General features: G+C 39.1%; 2 protein-coding genes across 3 annotated transcripts; one reads left to right on the forward strand and one right to left on the reverse strand.

The window, feature by feature from the left end:
- The first annotated feature begins 1,677 nt into the window (after positions 1–1,677).
- LOC116024211 lies at positions 1,678–5,307 on the forward strand. Its single transcript, XM_031265111.1, has 5 exons — positions 1,678–2,439; positions 2,496–2,831; positions 2,886–3,101; positions 3,461–4,396; positions 4,504–5,307. Exons 1-5 carry the CDS (start codon positions 1,678–1,680, stop codon positions 5,305–5,307), a joined length of 3,054 nt encoding a protein of 1,017 aa, XP_031120971.1.
- Positions 5,308–7,072: 1,765 nt separating this feature from the next.
- LOC116025960 (BEL1-like homeodomain protein 8) lies at positions 7,073–12,101 on the reverse strand. 2 transcript variants are annotated; one of them, XM_031267380.1, is made up of 5 exons: positions 11,806–12,101; positions 9,059–10,469; positions 8,173–8,579; positions 8,031–8,091; positions 7,073–7,793 (listed from the first exon to the last, which is right to left on the reverse strand). In XM_031267380.1, the coding sequence occupies exons 2-5, from the start codon at positions 10,424–10,426 to the stop codon at positions 7,305–7,307; spliced, it is 2,325 nt and encodes a 774-aa protein (XP_031123240.1). In that variant the 5' UTR covers positions 10,427–10,469; positions 11,806–12,101; the 3' UTR covers positions 7,073–7,304. The 2 variants fall into 2 exon arrangements, with proteins under 2 accessions (XP_031123240.1, XP_031123241.1); XM_031267381.1 differs by having other exon boundaries at positions 9,059–10,514.
- Between the last annotated feature and the right edge of the window lie 4,815 nt (positions 12,102–16,916).

The following is a 16,916-nucleotide window of genomic DNA, read 5'->3' on the forward strand; positions in this document are numbered from 1 at the left end:
GAATACTGAAATAGGCAATGCGATTTTATAGCAAAGGCCATCATCACTTGGTTGAAACCTAGCCATGATACTTTTTTGTTATTTGCGATCGCTCCACTTAACTTGCTTAGGTGATTTGCGATCGCTCCAGAAATATAGGGTGAAGAGGGAAACTGCAGCAATTATTGAATGCAGGGTTATGAAAATTTTAGTTAAAATGGCAATTCAGTGGTTATTTTGGGGTACAAATATATATGGAATCTAATTTTGATTTAAGTCGGGTTGAAGTATGTTTAAGTTCTTTAGAGGAGATGAAGTGGGGTACTGTGCAGTAGGGCGGCTAATCACTAACAAGAACGTGAAGTTTCTATTCTTCCAGGATACGATGGCATCGATATGGCAACCAGCGATAGGGGTGACTATGCGACAACTACAGTCAAAGCGCTATTTGATTCGGTTTTATCATGAGGCCGATCTGAACCGCATTATGAACGAGGGGCCTTGGACGTACGAGCAGGGCTTACTGGTCATGCACCGTTTACTTCCAAACGAGGATCCGGAGATTGTTGAGCTTAATCACACTGAGTTTTGGATACAAATACATAACCTCCCACCGGGCTTTCGATCTGATGTGGTTGTTAAAGCTATTGGATCTTTTCTGGGAACTTGGATCAAGAATGACGAAAGAAACTTTGATGGGTCTATGCGACTGTTCTTTCGAGTCCGTGTGCTGATCGACGTGACTAAGCCCTTGAAGAAACATATGAAGCTGAAAAGGGATGATGGCGCATGGTCTGTGGTGGATTTCCGATTTGAACGCTTGCCCACCTTCTGTTTTTTGTGTGGGATCATTGGACACGGCGATAAAGTATGTATAAAGGCCTTGCACGGTGTGGATCCAACTGTTGAGAAACCTTTTGGTGCATATATGCGAGCTGGGGTGCGAAGAGTCATGCCAACAGCGGGCCAACGGTGGGTTGCCCCAGAATCCAACGTTGAGCGTCAGAACTGGAAGTATCCTAATGCGGAAATCGTTGAGAGTAACGCCAACACTATGCCTAATCAGAAGGGGAAGGAACTGCAGTCTGACCTTCCATTGGTAGTGGTTGGTGCTACTGTCCAGACTGATGAAGGAGCAGGAATCTCTGGGATTGTGATGAATGAGCAGAAAAGGAAGAGAACAGAAGGGGATGTAGAAGGAAGTAATAGAGCTACTATTGATATGGATGTTGAAATTGTGGTTCCAAAAAACGGATTGGTGGCGAGTCTTGCGGAGCAAGCCCGCCTAGAGTTATGAGTCTTCTAACGTGGAATTGTCGGGGGCTTGGCAACCCAATGGCAGTTCAAGTTCTTGCGGATATTATCCGTGCAAAGAGGCCAAAGGTTGTGTTTTTAATTGAGACGTTTATGGTAAAACACAAGATGGAACCGATTCGTACGAGGTTGGGTTTTCAAAATATGTTTGTTGTGGATGCGTGTGGTCATAGGGGCGGTCTGGCTCTTTTATGGTTGGATTCTGTAGAGCTAGAGGTGACGGGGTTTTCCACAAACCACGTTGACTCAACTGTGATATTGGACGTTGGTAGTCCGAAATGGAGATTTACTGGTTTTTACGGCTATCCAGAGAGGGCCCGAAGGCGAGATTCATGGCATCTGCTTCGATCCCTGGCCAGCTTAAATACAATGCCCTAGGTCATAATGGGTGATTATAACGATTTGATGCATCAAAGGGATAAAAGGGGCCGTAATCCTCATCCGACATGGCTACTAAATGGATTCAAAGAGGCAATATCAGATTGTGGTTTACAGGAACTGGAATTTTCGGGGAATCAGTACACTTGGGAGAGATCCCAGGGTACCCTAGAAATGGTGGAGGAAAAGCTTGATCGGATTTTCACAACAGACTCGTGGTTATCACTGTTTGAGGGAGCAAAAGCTTGCTCGCTGACTTGTCCATATAGCGATCACCTGCCGTTACTTCTTACTCCGGTGGTCATCGCACATGGCATTCGTAGGAGACGATTTTGTTTCGACAATATGTGCCTCCGGGAAGATAAGTGCAGGGAAATCATAACTAATTCATGGAGTCGGACAATGGGGCTTGATGTGCTTAGTAGGATCGAAACGTGTGGCAGTGACTTGTGGAGATGGGGAAAATCCTATAACAGAGGATTCCAGCGGAAAATAGATGTTTGCAAAGCCAGGTTGGAAACTCTTAGAATGCGGCGAGATGGTAGGGGCTTTAATGAATATTCCAGTACAGAACGTGAGTTGCTATTTTTGCTCAATCAACAACACGTTTACTGGAAACAAAGAGCTAAGGAACACTGGTACAAGCATGGAGACCTTAATACCAAGTATTTTCATAATGCAGTTAAATCAAGACGCCGTCGAAATAGGATAACACGGCTACGGAGAGAGGATGGTTTGGTTGTTGAATTTGTGGATGATATGGGAGAAGTGAGACTGAGTATTTTTCTGATTTGTTCACGGCATCACAATGTGATATGGAGGAGGTCTTGGATTGTATTACTGCTCGGTTGAGGCCTGAGGAAAATAACAGACTTCTTGGATTGGTTAGTGCGGAGGAGGTGCGTCACGCTGTCTTCCAAATGCACCCTGACAAGTCACCTGGACCGGATGGTCTAGGACCAGGGTTTTTCCAGCACTATTGGGATATTGTGGGATATGATGTGACGCTGTTTTGTAGGAGTTTTGTGGAATCAACTAAATTGCCTACAAAGGCCAATGATACTTTTATAGTATTAATCCCGAAAAAGGCAAACCCAGATTCTATGAAGGACCTGCGACCCATTGCCTTATGCAATGTTTTGTATAAAATAGCAGCAAAGGTCTGTGCTAATCGAATGAAAACTATTCTTGATGGTCTTATCTCGCAGGCTTAGAGTGCGTTTATCCCGGGTCGGCTAATAACCGATAACATCATGCTCGCGTATGAAGCCCATCATTACCTGAAACGAAAGACTCAAGGGAAGGAAGGTGTTGTTGCCCTAAAAGTGGACATGAGTAAGGCGTATGACCGAGTCGAGTGGCAGTTTCGAAAGGGTGTGATGCTAAAGATGGGGTTTGCTGCAAAGTGGGTGGATATAATGCTTGAAGCGGTTAGTTCGGTCAAGTATCATGTCTGGCATGAACAACGATAGTTTGGGCCGATAACTCCGGGAAGAGGGCTGCGGCAGGGTGATCCCCTTTCACCTTACCTTTTCCTTTTCGTGGCTGAGGGATTAAGTGCATTAATTGAACGCCAAATGAGACTGGGTATGTTGCATGGTGCTATTGTTGCTAGAGGGCCCCCCCCCAACTTTCTCATCTGTTATTTGCAGATGTCTGTTTCCTATTCTTTCGGGCTAATGAAACTGAAACCATGCGCATGAAATGGATTCTGGAAGTGTACTCTAAGGCTACGGGGCAACAAATCAATTATGACAAGTCTATGGTATGTTTTAGTGCTAATGTGCAGCCAGCTACTAGTAATAATCTGGTCACAATGTTAGGAGTGCGAGAAGGCGACACTTCAGAAAAATATTTGGGCCTGCCATCATTAGTGGGAAGGAAGAAAAAAGAGATCCTGGGGTTTTTGAAGGGGAAAATCATAAATAAGGTGCGAAGCTGGAACGCAAGGTTCCTGTCAAGAGCAGGTAGGGAAGTCCTCCTTAAAAATGTTGTGCAGGCAATGCCTTCCTATGCCATGATGGTGTTTTTATTGCCTATAGGCCTGTGCAAGGAGATGGAGACATTGATGAACGAATACTGGTGGACATGCATTATTGGTAATGGTAAAGGAATTCGTTGGAGGAATTGGACTTCGTTGTGTATACCGAAAGCCGGGGGTGGTATGGGTTTTCGCCGACTGCATGAAACGAATTTAGCCTTATTGGGAAAACAAGCATGGCGTCTTTTGACAATGCCGCATTCCCTTATGGCTCGGGTTTACAAGGCTAGATATTATCCAACATCTTCATATTTTGATGTTAAACTAGGAAGTAACCCTTCATATATTTGGAGGGGAATGCTGGAAGTGCAAAGTTTGTTGAAGGAGGGATGCCGAAGAAGTATTGGGGACGGTGCTACAACTGTTATTGGGAATGATCCTTGGTTAACTGACGCCTCGAACCCGTATGTTACATCCACATTGCATGACTCTATCGCCCAAGCACCGGTTTCATCTCTTATTAGTATGCATGGTACCCAGTGGGATCACGAGTGTGTTCGCGACATATTTAATACCCGGGATGCCGAACTGATTCTTAATCTTCCATTAAGTGTGAGGAAGCCGCCGGATGCATGGATATGGGAACCAGATTCTAAAGGGAAGTACACAGTAAAATCTTGTTATAGGAAGTTGTTGGGAGAATTTATTGATCAAAAACCATGGACCAAGCTGTGGAATATGCAGGTACCACCAAAAGTTAAGACTTTTTGTTGGGTTTTCTTCCTACCCGTGATGCATTGAACACTAAACATGTGGCGTGCTCAATAATGTGTTTTTTGTGCAACCAACAGGTAACAGCTTCCCATTTGTTTATGGACTGCAATGAAACAAGGAGGTTCTGGAATGCAGTTGGTCTGCCGATTGCTTATTACGGTAATAGTGTACTGACCAAATGGTTTTTTGGAAACATTGTTAAACTAAATGGTGATGACTTATGTAAATTTGCAATGTTTTGTTGGGGATTGTGGTACAACAGGAATGATTATGTTTGGAATGGTGTCCCTTATGTGATGGCTCAAGTAATACACTCTGCGTTGTCACTTTGGTTAGCTTGGAAGGGTGTAAATGAAGGGCAGGTGGTACAGTCCACGCATGACTTTCGTACTGAACGATGGTCACCACCAAGTCAAGGTAGGCTTAAGTTAAATATGGATGTGGCGATGAGTATGAATAATTCTTGTATGGGTATGGGATGGGTCATTCGTGATGCTCAGGGTCATTTTGTTGCAGCTAAAGCCAAAAAATTTGATGGGTTTTTCAGTGTTAAAGAGGCCGAAGTTGTGAGCATTAGAGAAGCGCTAAGTTGGATTAAGGAGATGGACATAGGCGACGTGGATATCGAGACAGACTCTCAGCTTGTTTTTTATGCTTTATCGTCTGAACCTTTTAATAACTCTTTTGGTTTTATAATTGATGATGTAAAAGAAGCCGCGTCCCAGATTCATGATGTGGTTTTTCGTTTTGTGAGGCGATCTGCGAACCATGCGGCCCATGCTTTAGCTAAGGAAGCCGGTTCTGAGTCAGGTTGCGGGGAGTGGTTGATCTCCCCACCTCTTTTCCTTGTGAACATTATTGCTTCTGATTTAATGGTATAAGTTCTTTTTCTCAAAAAAAAAATTGATATATTGTATGCCCAAAATAAATAATAGGTGAATGAGATATTGATTATTAAAGTATGTAGACATATTTAAGAGAAGTTAAAAGTTGATTATTAACCTTTCCGTGCATTGAAATGTATATCCTGATTCAAAATGATATTCAGATTATATGTCTCGCAAATTATGCAATGGATTAGAGTCCACCTTACATTGTAGATCTTGCAAGCACACATTGTAGATCTTTCAAGCACACTAAGAAGACCTTATGTAGCGAGCTCAACCGAAAGAGTGTTAGCTGCAAATTATGCAATGGATTAGAGTCCACCATACATTGTAGATCTTGCAAGCACACTAACCTTATGTAAACCTTATGTAACGAGCTCAACCGAAAGAGTGTTAGGTAGGAATCCATCAATTTTAGGTTAAAAATGGAGGGTTAATTTTGTTTCAAGATTACCTTTTTTTCTTCCTAAAATCCATGGAATTAAAATCTTGGGGGCATGGGATTTTAATTCTATGAAAATGAGGGAAACTTCAACCAAACGAAGGAATTTAGTTGCATTCAGAATTAGATAGGAATTAAATGGGATTTCATATTTAGTCATTCAGTACCAATTTTATCTCATCTTTGTGAAATAAGAGTCTCAAAGTAAATTCTTATCTCATAGTAATTAATTTCCTCCATTAGAAATTCTTTTTTAAAAAAGAAAGAACTTAACAATGGATAAATGGATCCTTCTCGTTATTTTACGAGGTTCGTTTTTTGGAGTGCTTCAAAGATACATATGGTCATGACTAGTGTGATACTCATCCTGATCGAAGTAGAAGACAATGGAATGCCTCTCAAGAACATTAGTTTAATTGGGAGGATACCCACTAATGAACCGGTCAAAAACACAAGGCTAGATATGTACCTTCAGTTGTGAAAAATGTCAATGGACTTCAGTACGAAGAAAAAGATTCAGGGGGTTTGCAAGTTGCTCCATCCAGAGGTCAACTTGTACACATTCTGCAAGGCCATCAATCAGCTGACAAAAGTTTTAAGGTCCTATAAGGATCAAAACTCTCTTGTAACACAGTCTGCGAATCTAAGTTTTATTAGCTTAGCTAGAAAATTTAGTTCTATGTCAGATTGTATGGAATGGCTTTACATTCCATTAAACCTTGTTGTACTTGTTTCTAATATTTAATGAAGGTTTATTATTATTATCAAAAAAAAATGGATATATGGATAATCAAAGAATATCTGGGTCATTAGGCCTTCCAAATAATTGGGCCGGGGTATATAACCCAACAAATTCTTGGACCATATTTGCATTATTATTATTATTATTATTATTAAAATAAAAAACAGTATTCTTTTAAAAGGAGAAGGGAGAATTGTGTGATTAAGTCCTGTTGGGCGAAGACAGTAAAGGATCAAATCCAGCAATTAGAGGTTAGGAGATTGTTGAGTAAATGTTGGTGAAGGGTTTAACACCCAGCCTCTCGAAAATATAGTAGCAATATATGAGAAAATAAAGTGTTGAGAGGAGAATTGTTTGACAGAAACTAGTAAAGAGTCAAGTCTAACAATTGATGATTAGAAGAATTGTTAGGCAAAGACCAATTAAAGGCCAAGTTTAGCAGTCTTGTCTCTTCAAAATGTGATACCAATATTTAAAGAAATAAAATTGAGACTTCATTATGAGCTAAACGTTTGGTCTAACAAATCCTACCAGAAGTTTCTTATGAACAAATATAAAGATTGAGAGGGTTGCCATTCCAAGTTTATAACGTATCAATATTTTCTGTAATTACCATTTGATGTTTCCTGTCATTTATCATACACTTCAAAGATGAAAATGGGCTGAATGCCTGAGTTTAATTAACATTTCTTCTTATGCATTACATGAATCCTTCATATCACAGGCCCTTAACCTGTACTCTTTCTTATTAACTTCATCATCAATCTTTCTTGTTTTGATGGCCATTCCAGCTCGATCTCTAACATTTTAGCCTGCAAAGTCGCGAATTATCTGACCTCCAAACTGCTGCCTGAGCTGACTTTCATGCTGCTGCATTTGCTGTTGCTGTTGCTGTTGGGCGCCCTCGATGCTTTGTCTGAGCCCCAGCGTCAATGACACGGCTCCAAGCCCCCCGATTTCAAGGCTGTTTCGCTGGTAAGGCATGAAACCCATACCAACAGGAAGCTGCCCACAGTCGATCCTGGACCGCTTGTCCTGGTTCCACATGTCCTGGTACGATTTTTCCCTGATGATGGATGGGCTGATCCCGGGGGGGCATTCGTCTGGTATTGCTCTCGCGTTCAAGAACTGGCTTTCGTTAGGGAGGCCGAGCTGCCTGCCTTGTGTTCCCATCTCCCCATCTGCTTTTCCCACGTTTGAGCCCTTTTCTACCATTGCTTTCGTCTCGAGCATGTGGATTTCTTCTACCATCGGCTTCCAAACTCTCACTCGAGCATTGATGAACCAGTTTGAAACCTATGTTCAACCGTGTTTAAGTGAATTCACATACGTATGGCTTGTTGAGCATAAATATAATATAGACATAAATGTGCAATCCAACTATCAACTTAGACTTTTAGTTGAGATGGAGCACATGCTTTAATTTGGCTCAGTTCCTCAGCTAACACGATAACTATGCTCGAGTGGAACAGTTGGGAAAAAAACACTAAAACAGTGCCTAGTTATTGCAGACAAGGGGAGTTTGGATTCTACCTGGTTCCTAGTCAAGCCAGTTTGGGAGGCCAACATATGCTTGTCTGTGTCTGTTGGGTACCTGCAACGACACGAGCAAAGATGTTATAGGAACAGAATATATATATATACACACGAGTTAGTGACGCATTAGAGGACTCACGGGTGCAGGAAATGGTCGAAAAGCCAAGCTCTAAGAATAGCCACAGCCCGCTCAGGCAGGCCTCGTTGTGGCCTCCAAACGTGCGTTTGAGGCTCCAAATAGTGCAGCCTTTCCCCGCTGCCATTCTGGTTTTGCAAGGTCTGGTCGATGAACTTCATGCCCGAGGTTCCTCCTGCGTCCCTCTTGCTGCTGCTCGCCCCCGTGGGGGACAGCACGTCTTCTCCCAACGCCTTCCTTATGCTCCTGAGCTGGTCTGATATCGTGCTCTTGAAACAACGAAACTGGCGCGAGACTGCCTTCAACGCCACCGAGATGTAAGGGGTGGCTGCGCTAAGACCAGCCACTGACTCGAAGGACGATACCACCATCTGCATCTGCTGATGGTACTGCCTGTACCTTCTGCAAACCTTTTTCGACGAAATTCCAAAACAAATTTTCAGAATTTGGTCTGTCAATACACTTAACTACAGCTGCAAAACTACTAGATAGCCATATACCCAAATTGTTAACATTACTTCACAAACTAAAAACACATCACTACTGTCCAAGAAAAAGCTACTTTTTTCTTGATACCTTTCAGGAAAGAACAAGCATGATCCACAAATATCAAAAGGAAAAGCATTTCCAATTCTCTTTCTTTACGAGTTTAATTAGGTATTCTGTCAACATCAAGACATGATTCGTTCCACCAAATTGGCATCAAACTCCACTTTAATAACGACTAAAACACAGTGCCAGGCAGTTTCATTTCAGATTAGCAACAAGAACTAGAATAAAAATCACGAGGCAAACACAAATCAGCTACAATGTTAACACTGATAAGACGTAAATTAGTGTCCAAATAAGATTGGCGATATAACTATATTAAGAAAGGAAACGATCCTACCTCGTCCTGCATGTATAACAGCTTGACTTTGTTTTGCAGATATTCAGGCCGAGGGTAGGATTCATTCGAGCTGCTCATGCCTCTAAACTCGTGGCTGCTCTTCTCGTTTGAGCTATAAAACGTGGAAGATGAGACACCGGAATCAACAGCCAGAGATCCACCGCCACTGCGTGGGGTTGCATTGACAGCCTCACTAGAAATCCCAACTTCATCCATAACATTATTCCCAGAGACCTCAGACAAGTTAAGGGCTTTGTCACCGGTGAAGTTGCAGAATTCATAGAGCAGCTGTTGTGCTGGCCTTAGAAATCTCGAACTTTTAAGAATGGTTGCATAGCCCGTGAAAGGGCCAAGAGGCACCAAATCTCGATGAGTAAAAGTTAAATTCCCAACCATGTCTTGACGAGCAGCGTTCCCCAACGCTTTACTGCCTTGTTTCGGGTACGAACACAAGTGGTCAGATTTCAAGGGCTTCAAATCAGGCATGCCACTACTGATCCTCTCCCCAACTGATGAAAGGGACAAAGACAAGGCCTGTGTATTCGAAGCCTCGTTTTCAATCGCTCTATTATCTCTCTCGAGCTCCCCGTTCCACTGAACTGCACTATTTACCAAGCTAGCAGCATTAGTATTAACAAACAACTGGCTAGACTGATCCACATAAGCGGGGAGAAGACGCGTTTCATCTTCTTCACCTGCAGGCAACCACGAGCTGCTGCGTTCTGTTTCCCTCACGTTCTGCAGCATCTCGAGCTCTCGGGTTCCAACAGCAGCAGAAGTGACAACTTCTTGAAGAGTCTGGATATCCTTATACTGACCAGAAGTGTCACTAGATGGATTATTAGCCAAAGAAGGCTGCAGTTCTTGATATCCAAAGTAACTAGTCTTCACATCAATCCCAGAAACAGGAACATCATTGTTTAGCCTCAAAGATCCAGACAAATTTTCCCCAACAAACATTGGACTAAGGTTTCCACCATCAATGCCAGCTGATCCACTTGAATAATTAGCAACACCACTCCAAACAGAGCCAATTTTGTGGGAAAGATCAACGCTTTTCCAAGTGCCACAGTTTTGTGGGTCACCATTGTTATCTTTGTTCAACACTAGAGAATGTGGGTTTGAGGCAAAATTAAGCATGTCTGAGGATAACACTGAGGAAGAAGAATCGCAGGAAATGTTTCCATATCTCCAGCCAGGAAGCTGAACAAGATCCATATTTAGGCCCTGGTGCAAAGACAGGTGCTCCAAATTGGCACGATAATCCCCCATGTGCTGTGATGGTGTTGAGGTGTTTTGGTTTCTCAGCTTATCACGCCTGCTTTGCTGCACCACATGAAATTCAGGCCCATGGTTTCTCATCTCCATGGAAACTAGCCCCACCACAAGATTTTACAACTTCAATTCTCTCCTGAAATTCCCATTAAATTGGACATTCAACTCCAAAACTTTGAAACTATTCAGGAAAAAAAAACAGTAGTTCAGTACTGTTGAGAAAGTACATAGAACACACAGCCACCCATGTATAGCAACTATTAAATAAGCAAGTATTAAATAGACTAGCCCGCATGGCAGCTCAGTTGGTTATTGGATTCTAGACTTGGGGCAAAACATAACATAAGATCCAACATTTGAGTGTTGGAGTTACACCATGGTAGTTGGATCCTCGTTGACATCGAGTACTAGTCCTCTCACCTAACTCACGACTAACTAGTCCTCTCATCTAACTCAAGACTAGCACGCATGGCAGCTCAGTTGATTTCTAGGTTATAGAAAAAAGACCTATTCGTTTTGGTGTAAGATTGTGGACAATGACACAAGATAAAACCCCACATATGAATGTGAAAGTTACATCGGGCGGACTCCTTGTGAGAGCCAAGCACGGGTACTTCTACCTAATGAAAAGTTGAGTAACCGTAATTTACCCTTAGTGGAAGGTTATAGGGATTGAGAGTTTTGCCTTTTGTGGGTATATATTAAATAGAGTAGCAGAAGGGGGATGCAATAAATGAAGTCCATGGGAGTGGATAAATGCAAGAAAAGAAACCAAGCTAGAAGCATCATGGAAAACAAAAACTTGGGATAACAAAAACAAACACCAAGGCATTATATTGCTGTTAAGATAGTGAAGAAACTTGAGTTCTGAGAAACAAAGAAAAAGAGAAAGAAACACAAATCCAAAATTACAATGTTGAGCTTTCTCTTCCTCCCATGGCTCCCTCAAACTTACCCTTCTAAACCAAGCAACACTGTACTGCACAGCGTAAAATTATATTTTTCCCAAGATTTTGCAGCAAAATGAAGCAATCACTCCTTGTCAGCTTCAACATACAAACTTTACCCAACAAACTCAACAACAAATCCCAAAAACGTAACCAAGGGAGCAAAGAAGAACCGCGCCAATGGCACATTAAAAAAATAAAATAAAATAAAATAAATAAAAGAAAAGAAAAGAAAACCCTAATTTTGGACCAACCAACTTTAGCTTCTGTCATTTTCAGCACCCAAAAGGATCTAAAAGAAGGCAGCAAAATAGGTAGATCTAAACCTTGAAGCCTGAAACTTCTTTTTCTTGGCATGAAAGCCAATAAAAACGTTGAACAGAAGAAAAACAAAAACAACAACAAAGACTCAATTTTTCAAACTCCCCTTAGAAAAATGGACAAAACCCACCAAGACAAAACAAGCAAGTGAAAGACAAGGAGTCGATAGAAGAAGTTTGGATGGAGAGATAGAGATAAAATTACCTGAAGTTAGGTAGCAAGCTATCTTGGTTTTGATGCTCCAAAGACAAAGAGCTAGATAGATCTTTTGCAGGTGGGCGGGAATTTACGTAGACGGCATAATGAAAAGAAAAGCACTACGTCCGGCGAGATTCCGATGGATTTGCCGGCGAGGAGAAGGAAAAGGTGGGCATGATGAGAAGAGAGCAAAGGGGTTAAAAGAAGGACAATGATTGCAAAAGAGCTGAGCAAGAAGCAGTAGTAGTGTAGTGTAGTGTAGTAGTAATTGATAATTGGGGTCTTGGGGTCTCTCTCGGCTTCAGGCTTTAACGTGTAGTAAAACCCGCGCGGGAATGAGCACACCCACACCTACCTGCACGACGTTGATTTTCATTGCTCCGTACATCGCCATAAAATTAATATTCTATTCATGTCTCCAAAGGACAAAAGCTTCTTTTTTTTTTGGTAATCCAAGAGGTGTTCTCTGTCCGTTTAATAGTCCGAGTAGAAACTGGAACAGTTCATTTGCCACTTGAGCTATTCATTAGGTTACAAAAGCTTCTTTTAATTATGAGAAAGTAAGCCGTTACTATTTCTTTTCAAACGTTTTCAGCCCGAAAAAACTAAGTTCTCACCATCATGGTTCGAACCGGTTCAAACGTATAACGATTCATTTGAAATGGTAACTGGAATGTCCTTACAGTACATGGTAGTTGGTCCAATCCTCCCATTTTAATTTCATGTGCTCCATTTACTTATTTAATTATGATAAGTTGTTTTATTTAATTTATATATTGATACCTACATACACCAAAATTATCTTTACCATCTAACATGACAATAAATTTCTTTTAATTCTGATAGGAATTATACTTTACCCTTATACTTATACACGTGCTCGGTACTGGGGGACTGGAATGTTCATTTTCCGAGCATATCCAACCACATTGTGTTTTGTCCGATTTGTGCCAAGTAAAAAGATAGTTCCTTTAGGATTAGTAGTAGTTGCTCTTTGCACCCGTGATAGGGTTCCCATTTACATATGACCGGGAAGGCTATCCTGAGTATCGAACCTCCATTATTAAAAGACAAATATAACTTGATCGCATTGCCTGATTATATCATAATAATGCAAATGTCAGGAATCTCGTAACACATGGAATTATTAGGACCACCCCATCTATATAAAGCACATTAAATGCCTGGACGAAATACTTTTGGACTTTACAAGATACTAGTCCTAAGCTGATCGAAAACGTCTATTCTCATATCTAGCTACATGAGTTCATACATTGTGACCGAATACAAACATATTTACATATTTGTCACATCAAATTTATTGGTTACCATAAATTGAGTGACCTAGTCTCGCATTTAAAAAAAAAATCTATTTATTAATCAAATATGTATTATATAGTGTTACATTAAATTATGAATAAAAAAAACTGTGAAAATTTGTTGCGAAGTATGATTCAATAATTAAATAACAAATGAACAATGTGTCCCCCTCCCTACCAAACTTGCGTCCATCAGTTCATATCAAATAAAAGCTTATAATAACTTAAATTAAAAGGTTTATCATTATTACAAATGATTGAAGGTTATATTTATTTGAATAAGATTATTATTCACACGTGATTAACTTATTACTGGCGTGCTGACCTTTTACTCTTTTATATGACTTTGACTATAACCAGTTATATATATATTCTTTTATACTTTAATGTGGGCTCTGGGTAAAAGAAAAGCGGCGAATTATATGATTAGGCATGATTTACCTCACATTATAAATTTATAATAATATCATCAATTTACTTTCTCAGCATACTGAAACACAAAGAGGAACAAAGAGTCAACAGTTATCTCCACTGAGACTCGAACCCACTCCCATCATTTATGTGGGAGTGTAAACAGGGACACCGGGTGCCACTAAACCACAAGGTCTTTGGCATATTATAAATTTATTACAAATTAAAGGAAAAAAAATCAAATAGACCCCTGAATTTAATTCAAAAAAGTTAATAAAGCCTTTACATTTTCAAAAGTTGCAATTAAGCCTATAAACATGTAATTTTAGAGCATTGAAACTCATAAACCGGTTGGTGACTAGTAATTATAGGTCACTAGGGTTTTGGTGAACCTCCAACAATATTTCATACGATAAACATCGGCAAAACAGTAGTTAGTGGGTTGCCTTCTCCGGCGAAGGAGAATGCATACCGGTTTACTCATCGTCTCCAGCGAAGGATAATTAAGGAGAAGGCAGACCAACTAGTCACCTTTTTCCAACGAAGGAGAAGGTGACCCACCGGCGATCGTTTCGCCGGTGTTTGTTGTTGGAAATATTTTCGGATGCTCACTGGAACCCAGTGACCTATAATTACATGTTATCAATTGGTTTATGGACTTCAATGCTCCAAAATTACATGTTTGTGGATTTAGTTGCAACTTTTGAAAGTTTAAGGGTCTAATTGATTTTTTGAATAAAGTTTAGGGGCTATTTGATCATTTCCCTTAATTAAATATAGCAAATGATAGTGTAAATTCATTATAACAATATTCTAAGTCCATTTAAATTCACTAATTAATACTCACTTGAACATATTTTATTTATTTATTGTATAAATAAAATTAATTTTACAAAATATATTATTAAAATCTTATAAATGACACTCATATTCATATATTTTTTCAATATATCATTTCAATAATTGTATGAGGAGATTATATATAATAGTGACTTAATGAATTCATAGTCCTAATTTATGATAGTATTTAATGAGTCATTATTTATAAATTAACTTGTTTTCTATTTTAGTCTGAGTTGTTTACTTGTAAACTCGTGTTTTTGTTACTAAAACTTTCAATTATTTATGAACTTCGATAGACGACTTAGATTAAGTATCACTATTTACTTATACTCATTTTATATTGTAACTAACTCACCATTTAGCCAACAGCAATCCGACATAAATTATATGAAGCCTCATGGTAGGGAGAAAGTAACAAAAATCATTCTGGTGATTTAAAATGTACGTACGTGCACCATGAATAGCCACATCATTTATAATTGGCTCATAGCAACTTTTTTTAAAGTTAATTTCTATTTAGCCCAATACCTTGTGCCAAAGTGACATAACTGTAACTCTCCCAAATAGGGAGTACATTGATTCTTTGTACTACAATATGTTAAGAAAGTATATATGGACAGATACAGCATTGTAACAGAACCAATAATACACAAAAAAAAGTGATGGATAAATACACATAAGGACTACCCGTGAGGTCATCCGGTTGGCCTACAGTGTGACGCACTCCGCAAGCGCACCACATCAATTCACTTGCATATGGAAGCATTAAATGCATAGCCGACTCACTTAGTATAGATAGGAGGGTCCTCCCCTTCACTTGTCATATTCATCTCATCACTATGTAACATCACAACACTTGTGATTTACTTTACATTGTAACTAACTCACTTGTAATCACTTGTTACTTGTAATACAACATAGCCTCAGACCGACCCACTGACCAACCGAGCGCCTTCTTTTACTTATTCGCAACATACGTATTCGTAGTGTAAGTGTAACCTTCGGTACCATTTAAGTAATACTCCGTAATAATCATCATGCACATGCATACACTATATATACATATATATTTTATACTCTTCAAGAGTAATAATGTATATATACATTATATATTGCGGTAATATAAAAAATAAGTTTAAGTTCATTTAAATTTTAATTAGTAAGAATTAGTTAGTTATTTCTAAGAATATAAATATCAATTTTATAAAAAATGATTTACATTATTATTATAATATAAATATCTAAAATCTAAATACAAAAACTTATACGCGTGAATCAATGTTATTACTCATGATTTATATATGTATGATGGGGCAAAGGACGCTTGGGGTACCAGAGGACTTGAACCCAAGACTTTCAACATAATAATACAAGTTCTTAACCACCAAATCACATAAGATCTTATTTTTTTATAATTAGGGTGAGAAGTTCCACTTATGCATGGGTGCACTGGAAGTAAAGTAATGGGTGACACGTGTATTGAAGGCAACTCGATGCCGTCCATTTGTCAACAACCCATGAATCCTACAACTAGATAAATAGTCACCCTTCCCTCCACTTTAAAGGCATCCCTTTACTCACCAAACGCCTCCTAGTCCATTGGTCTGAGTCTTCTCTATCCTGCCGACACGCTAGGGTTTGAATCCTGTTGGTAACATATAGTTTTGTTTTATTTGTGCTAGTCCTTTAGCTTAGTTATTTATTATTCGGGCTGCCATTTTGGGCCCATTCAATTCCTTAGAGCTATAGTATTTATTATTTATGTATTCTTTGGGCCTCCATTTTGGGCCAATATCTCGGGCTTTATACATACTATTTTCTTCTTACCCCATTCTGTACCCCTATACCCAGTTTATGGTGGACCCTATCCTAATAAAATCATCAGTGTATTTCTTTGCTAACTGAGTTATACATTGCGCTATAAATATTGTACTAATGTTTTTATCAGGGAAAATAATCTTACATCGTTAAACTTCGATTAGTACATATATTACGGAGTAAATGTTACCATTATTGTATTTATTAATTTATCAATAAATATAATAATAGTATAATATTTGTAAAGTAATGTACAATTGTACCATTATAGAAATATATACAAAAAATATTAGTAACATTATGACCTAAATCATTCCAATAATGCAAAAACATAATTAAAATGTTGAGTATTGTTCTAAATAATCAAAATATGATTAATTAAACGGAATAAAAAAAAACTTAATCTAGAATTATTTTTTTTAAAATGCAAGAAAATGATTTCAAGGTTCCTTATTTGTAATCTTTGATGTTCAAATTTGGATGCTATGTATATAGTGACTAATTAATTGACCAAAGTTCATCTTGAATGCTATATTGTATTTTTTTTATTTAATACATATAACATATTCATAGTATACTTTCAACAATTATGCCAATTCTAATTGGGATGAGATTTGAAGATATGACCTTTCTTATGGAAATCAATGAATAAGTTAATAACAAATAATTAACGAAATACTCCGTTACAAAAGTTTATACTGACGGAATGTGAGGTATTTATTAAAA

Source organism: Ipomoea triloba, chromosome 7, assembly GCF_003576645.1.
Source record: "Ipomoea triloba cultivar NCNSP0323 chromosome 7, ASM357664v1".
Lineage (NCBI taxonomy): Eukaryota > Viridiplantae > Streptophyta > Magnoliopsida > Solanales > Convolvulaceae > Ipomoea > Ipomoea triloba.

What these genes read in the sequence shown, in the direction of transcription:
- LOC116024211 (XM_031265111.1), top strand. Translation starts at nt 1,678, where the DNA reads ATGGGTGATTATAACGATTTGATGCATCAAAGGGATAAAAGGGGCCGT. An exon ending in TGTATAAAATAGCAGCAAAG is followed by an intron (nt 2,832 to 2,885) that starts GTCTGTGCTAAT and finishes TCGCAGGCTTAG; the next exon opens with AGTGCGTTTATCCCGGGTCG. An exon ending in CCAAGCTGTGGAATATGCAG is followed by an intron (nt 4,397 to 4,503) that starts GTACCACCAAAA and finishes TGCAACCAACAG; the next exon opens with GTAACAGCTTCCCATTTGTT.
- LOC116025960 (XM_031267380.1), bottom strand. Translation starts at nt 10,426, where the DNA reads ATGGAGATGAGAAACCATGGGCCTGAATTTCATGTGGTGCAGCAAAGC. An exon ending in TTCGACCATTTCCTGCACCC is followed by an intron (nt 8,092 to 8,172) that starts GTGAGTCCTCTA and finishes GTGTCGTTGCAG; the next exon opens with GTACCCAACAGACACAGACA. An exon ending in CTGGCTTGACTAGGAACCAG is followed by an intron (nt 7,794 to 8,030) that starts GTAGAATCCAAA and finishes GGTTGAACATAG; the next exon opens with GTTTCAAACTGGTTCATCAA.